Raw genomic sequence first — 14469 nt, forward strand, 5'->3', positions numbered from 1 at the left:
CCTGTCAATATATTTGATAGTTAACCTTTTTTTTTTTTTTTTTATAGTAACGATATATTTTATATATTAATAAAGGGATCGCACGGAGAATAGTTAACTAATTTAATTGATTTTCACCCCTCAATTTTACTTTAAAAATCAAACTCCCCCTCAACTATAAACAATAGACATTCTCACCCCCTTATCCTATACAATGTCTATTTTACCCTTGACTTTCAAGTCTCCATCTATTTAATAGGATTATCATTTTATGTGCTATGTAACATTTATTTTTTAACTTAGGTTTTTGTAGATTTTTATTTAAGTTTAGTAACATTATATATTGAATAACCCTTTTATGAATTTGTCATAAAATAAATGATATTTTTTTATGATTGTTATTTTACTTTTAATATTGCATGCATTAAGTATATAAATATGTATGTACATGCATGTGTATGTGTATATTTAAGTTTCATTTCCCCATTACACAATATTGTCTATGTAGATAAACGAGTTTTGGTTGTTATTAATGGAATTTTTTCTAAATTATAATTGAAAATTTATTTACAATATAAATAGATATTCTTTTAGGAATTTGTTATAAGATTACCTATATTTTTATTAATTATTTTTGTATTACTACATTGAAATATACTTATATAGTTATTATTACCTGATATTTTCACTTGTATAAATAGATATTAAAGTTTTGATTATTATTAATAAAATGTAATTTTTTTAATTCTCATTATTTCATTTTAGAACGACATTAACTTATATACTCAATTAGTATTTCCCACTTTTCTTTTTTTGTCTCGAAAATAGTTACTATTTTTTCTATGGAAAATTTGTTACATATGTTAAAAGAAATAAAAATATCATGATTTTAAAGAAGTAAAACAAGAAGACAAGTTGATAATATAAGGGTAAAATGAGTATTTAAAAAAGTTAATTGGGATAACGAGGAGAGAATGTTATTGTTCAAAACTGAGGGAGGAGTTTGATTTTTAAAGCAAAGTTGAAGAAATAATATGATTTTCAATGTCCCGACTTTTTAAAAAGACCGTCCATAAGTTCCCTTCAGGCTTTATTTTCTTCCCTTAGGTTTTTGAAAAAATCATTATAACCAAAAAAAAAAAAAAAAAACTACAAAATTGTCACCCTCCAGCTGTAGGGTCCCCTACACCTACGTGGCTACCCAAGCACCATAATCCCACAAATTTACTTGCTCCAGGAAAAGTATTTTTTATTTTTATTTTTAAATAGTGCTATAGTTGGAAAGAAACCACATTAACCAATAATTGGCAATAAGTTCATGGCTTCAAGTTTTAGTCTTCGATAGTACAAAAACATCTGTTCAATAAAAGGTGAATTCTTAATTTAAATTTGTTAACTTTTTTTTTTTTTTTAGGAATTTGATTAATATTCATTATGCCATTAAAATTATGAATTCAGAATTATATATATATATATATATATATATATATATATATATATATATATTAATTTAGAATTTTATATATATATATATTAATTTAGTATTTTTTTTCATCTGAACCCATTCAACAAAGGCCTCCTTTACTTCTATATACAGTCGGATCAGTTATTATAGATTAGTCTCCACTAATTGGTAACCTGAAAATAATAATAATTAATTTACTATAATAGGTTAAAATACAATAATAATACTAATATTCTTTTACTATCAAAGGCCTCCTTTACTTCTATAAATAATCAGATCAACTAATTGGTAACCTGAAAATAATACTAATAATTAACTTTCTATAATAGGTAACATTATACCTGTAAGGGTCGCTGAGTTGGTTGAGCAGGAGATATTCCAAATGGGAGATCGCAATTCGATACTCCTTACATGCTTTCTTAGTCGAGCTCGTCGCTCGAGAGTTGCCACTACAATAAAATATGCTTTTAGCGGCAATTAATATGTGGCAATAACTTAATTCCGCTAATTATATTATAGAATCAATTATTACCGGCAATACCAAACTTTAGCCCTAACAATAAATGTCTTAAAGCGTTTTAGCAGACTTTCGGATCTAATGGCATTAACAATTGTTGGTAAATGTTTTTATGTGGCAATACTCTATTCCGCTAAAGGAAAATATATTATTAAAAGTTCTTCTTTTTGATGTAGTGTGCTTAGTGCGGTTTACCTCTCTAATGTGATTTGCGAGCTATTGCAATTGAGCATTTATTCAGAGTGCATCCAAAGGATAGCGAACTTCTATCAAATCTCCATCTTCAAACAACCTTCAAGGATATTTTGGGAAATACCCATACTTAAACTAATCACGGATTATAAGAAAGAGAGATCTCATATCATTCATCATCAGGTGAAGTAATAAAAAATTAGTCAGATTAGCATCTATGATCTAAAAGGTCAATGGGATTCATGTTAGAGATGCTTGCCTTTTCATATATAATAATCCCCCACTCCCTCGTCTATCTACCCTGGTTACTTCACCCTCTACCACCCCCCACTCCCCCCACCCCCCGGGAAAACAAAGCCCTTTCTTTCTCCTTTTTATTTGCCTTTTTTACAAAGTATAGCCAACAGTCACTGAAATCCAAAATGCCCAAAAAGCTAAGATGACCTACTTGAGCCGGCTTTTAACTATACTTAGCTGGACAGACAAAAACCAACTTATTATCCTCATCGTCTCTTTCTGCACCTCTTCCTCTATCTTTTTTCATCCCTCTCCTAAAATACACTTATACATATATCACTTATATATATATATATATATATATATATATATACCGCCAACCTTTATACATAACACATTATTCAGTATATATTTGTTTTTGAAAACAATTATTTTATATTTATAACAGCTTGGATGAGCTAAAGTGACCACGCTTCTGGTTATCTTGATAATAAAGAAAATAAATTTGCTTTCTTTTTTGTCTACACTTTTTCTTTGTATTTTAAAGAGCTGTGAGATTGACAGACAGATCCCACCGAAATAAATTACTAACAAATTCACCCACACCCCATCTTCATAAAAACCCATAGAATTCACCAATCTTTTTTGTTGTTTGATGATTTATTTTTATTTATAATTTCAGCTCCTCTTTTCTTTTCTTTTTCTTTTGTTGTTCTTTCAAGAAAAGATGCTTGGTGTTTCCTCAGGTTTAATTACTAGTACTACTAGTACTTCAGGTGATGGTGGTGCTGCCATTCAGGCAGCAGCACCATCACAGCCACCGCCGCCACAAGAAGCTAATCCAGAAAGTGGTGGAAGCAGTGAGGGTGGCGGTGGCGGAGATGTGACAGTTGGCGGTGGTGGTTTTAATGAAGAAAGGAATTCAGGTGGAAACAGGTGGCCAAGACAAGAAACTTTAGCGTTACTGAGAATTAGATCGGAGATGGATGTTGTTTTTAAAGATTCAAGTCTTAAAGGACCCTTATGGGAAGAAGTTTCCAGGTAACTCAATTATTTTTTGTTCTTTAGCTCGTACTAGTAATCATCATGCATATAATTCACAGTAACAGAATCTTTTTTGAAAAGAAAAAAAAAAAACAGATTTGGTTTTTGAGAACCTAAAAAGATCTGTGGAATTACAATTTCATTGAAGTTAGTAGTAATAGTTTTTTTGGATTAAAAGTGTCATTGGTTTCAGTTCATTTATCAAGAATTCAGCAGTTTTTGAGGAATTCAGTGTCCAGTTTTTTGGCTATTCAGTTTTGTTGTTATGCAAATTTTTGGCTAATTCTAGCAAGAAATTTAGGATGAGTTTCACCAATTTCTGGAAATCCAATTCTCCTTTTCAAACACTTTTTGTGTTTCCTCATTTCTAGAAAATTTAGCAAAGATAAGCATAAATTCTAGTACAAAACCCGGTAGATCTTACATAATCATGACTATAATTAATTCTTTTTTCTTCTCCTTTTTTTATTTCCATGGAAAAATGTGCTTCAGTGTTTTTTGGACACGACTTCCCAGTTTTACAGGCCTCTTTCATTTCTTCATCATTGTTAAATCTTCTTAATTACCTTAAGTTTGATTTTATGTAGGTAAATACTAGTATTAGGATTAGTTTTTGTTTTATTAATAAATATATGAGATCAGATAAGACTAGGTGTTAATTAAGAGCTAGTTTCTGTATGTTTCTTTTTGTCTCTCTTTTTATTCCAATTGTTCCATTGTGAACTATTCTTATCAGGAAATTGGCGGACCTTGGTTATCATAGGAGTGCCAAGAAATGCAAAGAGAAATTTGAGAACGTTTACAAGTATCACAGGAGAACTAAAGATGGTCGTGCTTCTAAAGCAGACGGCAAAACCTATCGGTTCTTTGATCAGTTACAGGCTCTGGAAAACAATCCAGCTTCTCATTCTTTACCGCCACCTCCATTGGCAGCAACACCACTAACCATGGCAATGCCAATGCGATCGGGAAACACTTCAATTAATCCTCCTCCAGTTCCAATCACGTCACAAAATAATGCTTCATCAACACAAAACAATCAGCCTTTTACTGTTACTCAGAATACTGTCGTGACAGCAGCAGCGCCAGCTGTTAGTCATCCTATGATCACTACGCCCGCGTTGCCACTGTCACAACCACAACCATCTCCAGCACCAGCACCAGTAGTACAACCGATAACTAACTTGAACCAGATAAATCGGCCTCAAGGTAATACCAATACCGCGAGTTTTCTGTCAAATTCAACTTCATCTTCTTCGACTTCATCAGATGAGGATATACAAAGGCGGCACACGAAGAAGCGGAAATGGAAGGACTTCTTTGAGAGGTTGATGAAGGATGTGATTGAAAAGCAGGAGGAGTTGCAGAAGAAGTTCCTGGAAACGCTTGAGAAGCGCGAGAGGGATAGGCTGATGAGAGAGGAGACATGGAAAGCACAAGAGATGGCGCGATTGAATCGGGAACACGATCTTTTAGTCCAAGAAAGATCAATGGCGGCAGCTAAAGACGCAACAATCATCGCATTCTTGCAAAAGATAACCGAACAGCAAAACACGCCGATCCCAACCAGTACTAATAATACTTCTCCAGCTCAAATGCAATTAAAACTGCCCGAAAAGCCACTGGGCGCGCCACAAAAGCAAACACAACAACCACCAACACCAGCACCAGCACCAACACCAGCACCAACAGCTGTCGCGATATCACTACCAATGACAATACATGCCCCAGTACCAACACCACAACCCCCACAACCATTGTCATTACCCATGGTGGTGAAATCATTTGAAACTCCAAAAACCGATAATGGTGGGGAGAATTTTTCTTCACCAAGCTCTTCAAGATGGCCAAAAGAAGAAATTGAAGCGTTGATTAGTCTTCGAACATGCTTAGATCTGAAGTATCAAGAAAATGGACCAAAAGGACCACTATGGGAGGAAATTTCAGCGGGAATGCGAAAACTCGGGTACAACAGAAATGCCAAGAGATGCAAAGAGAAATGGGAGAACATCAACAAGTACTTCAAGAAGGTTAAAGAAAGCAACAAGAAAAGACCAGAAGATTCCAAGACTTGCCCATATTTCCACCAGCTTGAAGCATTGTACAAGGAAAAAGCCAAGAACGAAGTTGTAGTACCAAATACAGCTGGCTTCGGATTAAGACCCGAAAACAGTAACTCCATGGCTCCAATCATGGCTCAACCAGAACAACAATGGCCACTTCCTCAGCCGCAGCTCCAACAACAGCACGTTCAAGGAACTCACAGCGATATTAATCAAGATCATCAGGATAATGGAAGTGACAGCATGGATGAGGACGATGATGATATGGAAGAAGATGACGAAGATGAAGATGGAAATGGTTATGAGATAGTGACAAACAAGCAACCATCATCAATTTCGGCTGCCAGTGTCACCACCACTGCTGCTGCTACTAGTGCAGTTTGAATAATCATGAAAATAAGACCAGCAATCTCAAATAGAGAAATGAGGAAGCAGTGGCATCAAAGAGCTAACAAAAAAAGATTTGGGAAGTGACTGTGCATTGGGAATGGCAAATGGGTCAACAGATTTTGCAGAGATTTGTCGTATTCAAAAATTCCTGTTGGCGAGAGAACGCGGTGACTGCAGTAAAAAAAAAAATACCATTTGGAAATGCCAAGTTACACATGTGGATCTTTTTTACATATTTCAATTTTTTTAAAAAATTACTTTTGGTTTGGTAAGGGTATAGTGTAAGTTTTTCATTTTGGCAAGTTTTTCATTTTGGTACAAGTTTAATTTCACTTTCATTATTTATTTATTATTTTGAAAAAAATAAAGTTTATTGAGGGATGGGAAGGGAGACAAATAGAATAAATGCAGGGATAATGTAATTTGTACTTTTTTTTTCCTTCTATTTTGTTCATGGGGGTGTACATGTAAGAAAATGGTTACTGCATTTACATTTTTCTTCGATTTTATCCTTTTATTTGAATGATTTTAATCATGTTAAAAGTTCTTTTTATAATTATTTTGTGCAATGATACTAGTTATTTCAGGTGGTGTACATTGATAATGTTTAGAATAATTAAAAATACATGTACCTTCTTAAATTTACTGAATGGAACAGGATAAAAAAGAGCAAGGACAAAAGAGAACATTTCCCACATACAAATTGTTAGGCAACATTAGAGATATATTACTCAAACAAGTTACAAAAACAGCTCATAGTATATTTTTGTGCATATGATTCCCTCTTTCAAACTAAAAGGACGGAGGGGACAAAATTTAACAAATGGATCGTTCTTCATTATAGCTAGTGACTGTCATGTAACTTTTGGTACTTGATCTACTCTATCACTTGATTCGTTAATTATTTATTTTTGGATTTTTATACCATATAACAGTAGTCCAATAAAACCTACAAAAAAAAAAAAAAGAATCATAATCATTGGATTTTATAATTTTTAGTCAGTATGCAGTGTATAATAAATGATATGTATATGAGCAGTGTGCAACCCTGATTTATACACTTGTTATATACGGTGTTTACACTTGCAACCGCTACAAATTATTACGTTAGACGGGGAAACTTTTAGCCGATTGGCTAAAAATAAGCTTAAAATCGTCATTTTCTTAATTCTTATTTATATTTATTTCTCTGTTTTTCTTTTGTGCATCTCTTATCATCTTATATATAATATATCATTGAGATTTGAATAGAGTAACTTATAAATAGAGTCTTTACCTTGGTGGTTGTACGTACATGTTACAATCCTTTCCTTCTCTCCGTTTTAAAGATATACCCAGCTTTCTCCATCCACCAAAAGAAAAGAAAAAAAAAAAAAGAAAAAAGAAAAAGAATCATTTTCCAGTATACAAAAAAAAAAAAAAAATTGCCAAGCCAAAATTATTAGAATCAACCTTGATCATGCATGATCAGCAATAATCTTTAGGGAATATTGTGTTTGTCTTTCTTTTAACGACCACTTAACATTAATTTTACAAGAGATAACAACAATTATGTTTTAAAAATTGCATAATATGACTACTCCATTATTCTGAAATTAAAATATTGGTGGGGGGGTGGGGGGGTGTTGGTAATAGAACAATAAGACATTGTATATAGCTATTTGCAAGGTGGGGTCGTATACAAGCTCAATAAAGGATTCGAAAAACTTTAAATGTAGTGAAATGAGCATAATTTCATTGAATTGTTGACTTTCACGTAGCCCACAAATGTTGTTAGAAGAAAGACAGAAGGGAAAAAAGATAGAATAATGATGATGATAATGGATGGTGAGAAAAAGAAGAGAATTATTGATAAGTTGTCGAGTTTATGGTGATGCTTTTTCTTCCTCTTCCCACATGAGATGTTGGGGTTTAAAAAAAAAAAAAGTGTAAGCACTTTTGGTTCTTAAGTATGTTTGATCAATTAAGTGAAATGTGTATTTTTGATCCCTTCATATAGGAAATATGTTCTAGTTATTTGACTAGATATATAACTATATTACGTATAGAGTAACAATACAAACTTAACATAACACATAAGTAATTAAGTGGTAGAGCAATTAATAATTATAGTAAATTTATGAATATTGGCAAGCAAATGATCACAAATATACAATTCAATTAACTGAAGGTTTAATGTGCTTAGCCTGATATCATAGGAATTAAGATCACAATTTATCAATAACTGATGGACCAAAAATTACTATCAACGCCTCTTAAAAATAAGATAAATTATTTGCTGTAACAGATAAAAGTGAGATAGTTTCTTATCATAGCACCTTAATTTTGGATAATTTTCTTTTTTCATGATGTTATTTTAGCTCCACTACAAGAAAAAAGATATTTGGCAACAAATTTTTTTTTTGTTGACATAGATTGATTATTGTTGCAAAAAGTACTTTTGGCCACAAAAAAAAATTGTTACATAAACTTTTTCACTACCGTTATTAACCGCGTACAACAACTTTTTTTTTTTTTTTTTTTTGGTTGCTAAAAAAAGATCTTTTTTTAATAATAATCAATACTATGGCAACAAAATTGAATTGTTTGACAAAAAAAAGTTCATTTGCCAACAATAAAACTAAGTTGTTGCCAAATATTAAATTTTTTGTTGTCATTTCTATACTTTCTTGTAGTGGCTCATACGAAATTCATCGAAGAAGTAGGAAAGAAAACAAGTATGTGAATTGTTAGAGAGCACATCCTCATTCCTAAATCGTATATCTCCTATAGATTTGTAGTTAATCCAAAAATGGATTGAACCAGTCCAAAGGAAAATACCTACATCAATTTAGAGGTCATTGTAATTTCGATATTCAATCTAGTAAAAATGCAACATGTATGATACGGTTTTCTCCTTTTGGTTTCGGTTCATTCAGTTCGATAACTTTGATTTGTTTGACATAGATAGAGAATTGTAGCTTTCATTTTTGTCTTCAAGAGGTAGCAAAAAAAATCTCGGACAAAACACTAAATATACAAAAATTCTTCTGAAATTTTCAATTTTCTAGAGAGTGAGTTAGTGGAATCAAATTTTATTCTAATAAATGTTAAAAATCAAATCCTCACTCTCTATTATTCTTTACTAAAGGAATGGACCCACCTCACGCCCAGGCTCTAACTCAACCCCCAAAAGCTAGCTCGTGAGGGGAGGATTACCCAAATCCATATAAAGAGACTACTCATCTCATTAACCATCGATGTGATACTTTTATCATTCCTCAACAACCACAACACAAATTTTAGCAAAGGGAGGCAAAGAAATTAGCTGTTTTTTCTTCTTCGTATGATTTAGGGTGTAAAATTAGTGGAAAGACGGCCTCTCTTTAATTTGTTATTATGTGATTTGTACTTTTCGTTTCATTTTAATGCCGCGAGGCCTACTTCTTGCTTATATTTTTCTGACATTTGTACCTTACCAAATGTTCGAAAAATAACTGGACACACTTTATTGATCTTATACGGCGTGTATTCAACTTATTACTAACATAAGAAGAAAAGAAGGCCTATTTTATATGGATCAATTATTCAATCATATATATCTGTGTGTATATATATCGTATAAATCAAGTATTACCACGTCATAAGATTCTTTCCGTCTTCAATTATTCGTAGACTACATTGATAAGTTACTTCAACTTAACAATAACTTTTTCACAAAACAGAACTAGCTATAATAAGAAACTAAACTTTTATAGCACGTATACAATCATTAACATGTCACAGTAGAATAATCAAATTTAAAAAAGAGAAAGAACTTCACGTATTTTAATGCAAATAATATTTGAGACATCAATGTATATAATCTTTTTTTTTTTTTTTTTTTTTTTTTTTTTTTAAAAGGTGCATTAAAATTAAAGACAGGAATTTTAAAAGTTATTACAGTATGGGATTGATCGAAAAGACTCATTCCCTAAATAGTCTTTGCAGAGATGAAAAGAAATAACGAGTGGTGGTGCATTCTAAAAGTAAGTTGAGCCAGACGCCTATTTCTTGAGTTCCTTCTTGTTGCCATGTGCTGTGCCATTTGGTGTGCAACCTGGTTGCCTTCACGGCACACATACTTGATCTCTGGTTGGCCCATCGCTTTCATGAGAAACCTGCAGTCATAAATTAAGCTCGAGTGAGGGGTATTGCTATTCTCTGGAGCATACTGATTAGTACTTGTGTGTCTGTTTATAAAAATCAAAGGAACTAGATTTTTGGTCAAAGCTAGCTCTAGTCCCTTTAATAGAGCCAAGGTTTCAGCGAAAAGGGAGGAAATTGGGGTTATACAGTCCACAAAACCTTCTTTCCAGTTGCCGTTGGAGTCTCTAGTGACTCCACCAATTCCACTAGTATTATTTCCATGGTTAAACGCACCATGTAGTGTAAAAAAAGAGTGTAAAGCTACCTCAAATGAAAGGGAAGAGAAGAAAATAAGGGTCACTCAAAATTTTCCTTGGAATTTAATTAACAATCCAAATTTTCTTAAAAAAAAAAAAAAAAAAAAAAACACACACACACAAATTTTCATATTCAAAGGAATTCTCTTGATCACCCTCTTGGTTTGTAAATTTACTTGCCACATGCAAAGTTCTATACATTATTTCAAATAGTTTGGCTTCTAGGGATTAAAGGGTGAAAATAAACAATGAACAAAAAGATAACTCCGAACAAACTTATAAAGTGAAACTGTCTTTTGCTACACTAAAAAAGACTAAATAAATTTCATAAAATCTTCTATAAATTACATGATTTAAGTATGTCCGGAGAATAAACTTCACTTCATGTTTGTAGCTTTCATTCTAAAAGAACGCATTTGTTTACCTCAACTTGTTGACTTCCAATATATCGTGGGCGGATCTAGGATATCGGTAGCGGATTTCTAAAAACCCAGTTACTTTTGCGTAAGTTCAATATTTATATTGAGAAACCCATTAAATATATAAAATAATATTTGTTGGGCACCCTATGACAAAGTAAGCTCTTGGTCAAGCGGCCGAAATGGAACCTACTTAAGCTTTTGTTTCCCTCCTCATTGAGGGTTTGAATAAACACTTATATTAAAGTTTTCTTTTTTAATTTGAATCAACTCATAAACTTTAAATTACAAATGAAAATTAACCATGACTGTCTCTCAATACCCCACGTTCCCCTCTGAGAACCTTATTTTTGGCAGAAAGTGAAGAGGATTTAATTGTATAGATAGGGGTCCAGAAAATGAGTGTTCAAGATAAATAAGGGATACACATGGACAAAATTAATAATGAGTTAGTGAGTTAGTAATACTTTTGAGCAGTAACGGTAATGAAGTAAGAATAGAACGAGTGTCTGGCAGTGGACACACATGCGTGCACCAGTTCCTGTTTGCTCTCATAATTGCACCACTCTAAACTTATCTTCTCCTTTTTAACTTAACTTAATATGGGGCGTGTTTGATAAGAAGCAAAATGTTTTTTTTTGGAAAAAAGTTGCATTTCTTACTTATTTTCTAGTGTTTGGTAAGTAAGTAAAAATTATTAAATATCCTAAGAACATTGATAGGTAAATTAGTAAAACATTATGGGGATGGAATGGGGTAGGTAGTGGGTGTTCGGGTGTGGCGAAGGATGGGGATTGGGAGTGTCGGGTGGGTAAAGCTGGATGAGATAATGAACTTGGAATTTTACTTACGAAACTTGTTTTTCCTACTTTTATTAGGGAAGTCATTTTCCTTATTTTTAAAGAACTTATTTTTCTAAAAAAATATTTTTCAAAACTTTTTGACTAACCTAACATAAGAAAATTAGAATGAAAAATGTTTTCCTCCTTATCAAACAGACCCTTACTCAATTCCTTTTTTTCCTTTTCATAATCATGCATATTCAGAAACCAACAAAGTTGTTAATTCAAATTCGGTCCATTAAATTTAGAAAAAAATGAATTCTACCAAATTCTTCATTCTCCGAGCTCGAATTCCAAACGTCTAAATAAGGAAGGACAAAATCCAATCTATCACCACAAACAATAGTGATTTACTCAATTTTCAGTAACTAGTAAAATCAAGGTTCTTTTGTACGTTTTCATGACAGCATAGAAGATGGCACCAGGTCGTATTAGATGAACCTTAGACAATCCTACATTGGTAAAAAAAATTAAAAATGAATGTTTTTCTTACATGATTTTTTTATATTAATCCTCACTTCATGAGTTAATTCTTGAAGTTGAAAGATAATAGTGTGGGGTTGTCCAGCCCCATACCCATGATTTATGGAAAATGTTTATTTCCTTTGACAAAGTGTGTGAATGTGATCTGCAACAATTTCCTTTAGGAGATATAATCTTTGAATTGGCACAGGCCAGTTAATGCTAAGATAAATATGGCACACTCCATCCCTATAAATAGGGAGCCCTCTTTCAGTTTAAAGACACACCGATCTCAGACAAATACATCTGAGTATTTAGAGAGCGGAGTGAGTTATATCATAGACTGTGTAAGAAAATAGTCTGTGAAGAAAAATAGAGTGTGAGGGATATTGTAGTGAGGTGGAAAAACCAAAAGAGTGTTATTTCTTTTGAGTGTGTAGTGGTCTTTTGGAGTATTTATACTCGTGACTACATAGTGTGAAATTCCTTGCTATAGTGATATCAATTGCTCCTCTTGGCCGTGGTTTTTTCCTTATTCAGAAGAGTTCCAACGTAAAATCTTGGCGTCATTATTGCTTCATTTTTATTCTTCTTTGATTTAACCATAACTTAGTGTTCCGCGTTTATCACTAATACTGTGAATATTATTTTTGTGGGTCTATTTTATTCCCAACAAATAGCGTGTTTAGTGAAAAAGTGATAATATGTTAAAATCATAGAAAATGGCACCAGGTCGTATTAGATGAACCTTAGACAATCCTACATTGGTAAAAAAAATTAAAAATGAATGTTTTTCTTACATGATTTTTTATATTAATCCTCACTTCATGAGTTAATTTTTGAAGTTGAAAGATAATAGTGTGGGGTTGTCCAGCCCCATACCCATGATTTAAGGAAAACGTTTATTTCCTTTGACAAAGTGTGTGAATGTGATCTGCAACAATTTCCTTTAGGAGATATAATCTTTGAATTGGCACAGGCCAATTAATGCTAAGATAAATATGGCACACTCCATCCCTATAAATAGGGAGCCCTCTTTCAGTTTAAAGACACACCGATCTCAGACAAATACATCTGAGTATTTAGAGAGCGGAGTGAGTTATCATAAAATTTGTGTAACATGATAGTACGACGAAGAAAAATAGAGTGTGACGGATATTGTAGTGAGGTGGAAAAACCAAAAGAGTGTTATTTCTTTTGAGTGTGTAGTGGTCTTTTGGAGTATTTATACTCGTGACTACACAGTGTAAAATTCCTTGGTATAGTGATATCAATTGCTCCTCTTTGCCGTGGTTTTTTCCTTATTCAGAAGAGTTCCAACGTAAAATCTTGGCGTCATTATTGCTTCGTTTATTATTCTTCTTTGATTTTTCATAACTTAGTGTTCCGCGTTTATCACTAATACTGTGAATATTATTTTTGCGGGTCTATTTTATTCCCAACAAATAGTGTGTTTAGTGAAAAAGTGATAATATGTTAAAATAACTTTACTCTATATACAAAAATATATGTAAATTTCATTATGTCAAAAAGGATAAAATTGAGGAAAGGAAAAGGAGAGGGAGGTAGACATTTTATTTTGGGAATTACCAAATGGAGTGACCAATTTATAACTTTTGGCTAATTTCAATTTTAAATACTTCTGATTAATTTTACGCATAAATAAGTCCGATTAAACATACTTATAAGCAATTTATAAACTTACTCAAACACTCTTATATCTTAAATACGCAAATCATTTGAAAGGGAGAAAAACATGATTTGTTTAACAAACACATCATGTACATTACGGAAATTATATGCTGTTGGTCCACACTCCACATTGATAACATGAACCATAATAGTGGTAGCAACTAATAATAGTATTTCAGACTTGCAACCAACTTTCATGCAATTATTTATGTGTGACAGTGTCCTTTAAATAATTCACTGAATTTATGAACTACAACAATTTAACATTCTCCATCAACTCTTACGTAACGGTTTTTCCTCTAATTTTATATTCTGATAGTTACATGTATCCGTTGGTAATAGTGCAACAAGGATAAGGACTTGATAATGCATTATTATTTATATATGAGAAGTCATACTTTGACCCTTTATTTTATTTGTATAATTTTGTCTACATATTCATATCTACTGTTTACCCCGAAATTGGATAATAAGTTGAATTTGTAAGTGAGGTATAGGATATGTGGACAAACTTTAATCTATTTTGGTTTTTGAGGGAATATATATGTGGATTCGTGTACAGTGACTTATATATATGAATATATGTGTTAATAACTTGGACAAATATGTTGATATTATAGATTCTAGCTAAATATATATGTATATTACGGTACTATATCGTATTGGTTGGATGAATTAAGCCAAAAAACACGGAAAAGAAAAATTTGAGAAAGAACATATAATTTCATTTCAATGTTCTTGAT

At 32.3% G+C, this 14469-nt stretch overlaps 1 protein-coding gene across 1 annotated transcript; it reads left to right on the forward strand.

Annotated features, from left to right (window-relative positions):
• Positions 1–2777: 2777 nt before the first annotated feature.
• Positions 2778–6394, forward strand: LOC132041073 (trihelix transcription factor DF1-like). The gene is made up of 2 exons (XM_059431837.1): positions 2778–3431; positions 4171–6394. Exons 1-2 carry the CDS (start codon positions 3118–3120, stop codon positions 5879–5881), a joined length of 2025 nt encoding a protein of 674 aa, XP_059287820.1. The 5' UTR covers positions 2778–3117; the 3' UTR covers positions 5882–6394.
• Positions 6395–14469: the final 8075 nt, after the last annotated feature.

This window comes from Lycium ferocissimum, chromosome 12 (genome assembly GCF_029784015.1).
Source record: "Lycium ferocissimum isolate CSIRO_LF1 chromosome 12, AGI_CSIRO_Lferr_CH_V1, whole genome shotgun sequence".
NCBI classification, from domain to species: domain Eukaryota; kingdom Viridiplantae; phylum Streptophyta; class Magnoliopsida; order Solanales; family Solanaceae; genus Lycium; species Lycium ferocissimum.

Bases quoted from the DNA above. Each gene is read 5' to 3' on its own strand.
- LOC132041073 (XM_059431837.1), top strand. From the start codon at position 3,118: ATGCTTGGTGTTTCCTCAGGTTTAATTACTAGTACTACTAGTACTTCA. The intron at 3,432-4,170 runs GTAACTCAATTA...TATTCTTATCAG, and splicing joins TTATGGGAAGAAGTTTCCAG to GAAATTGGCGGACCTTGGTT.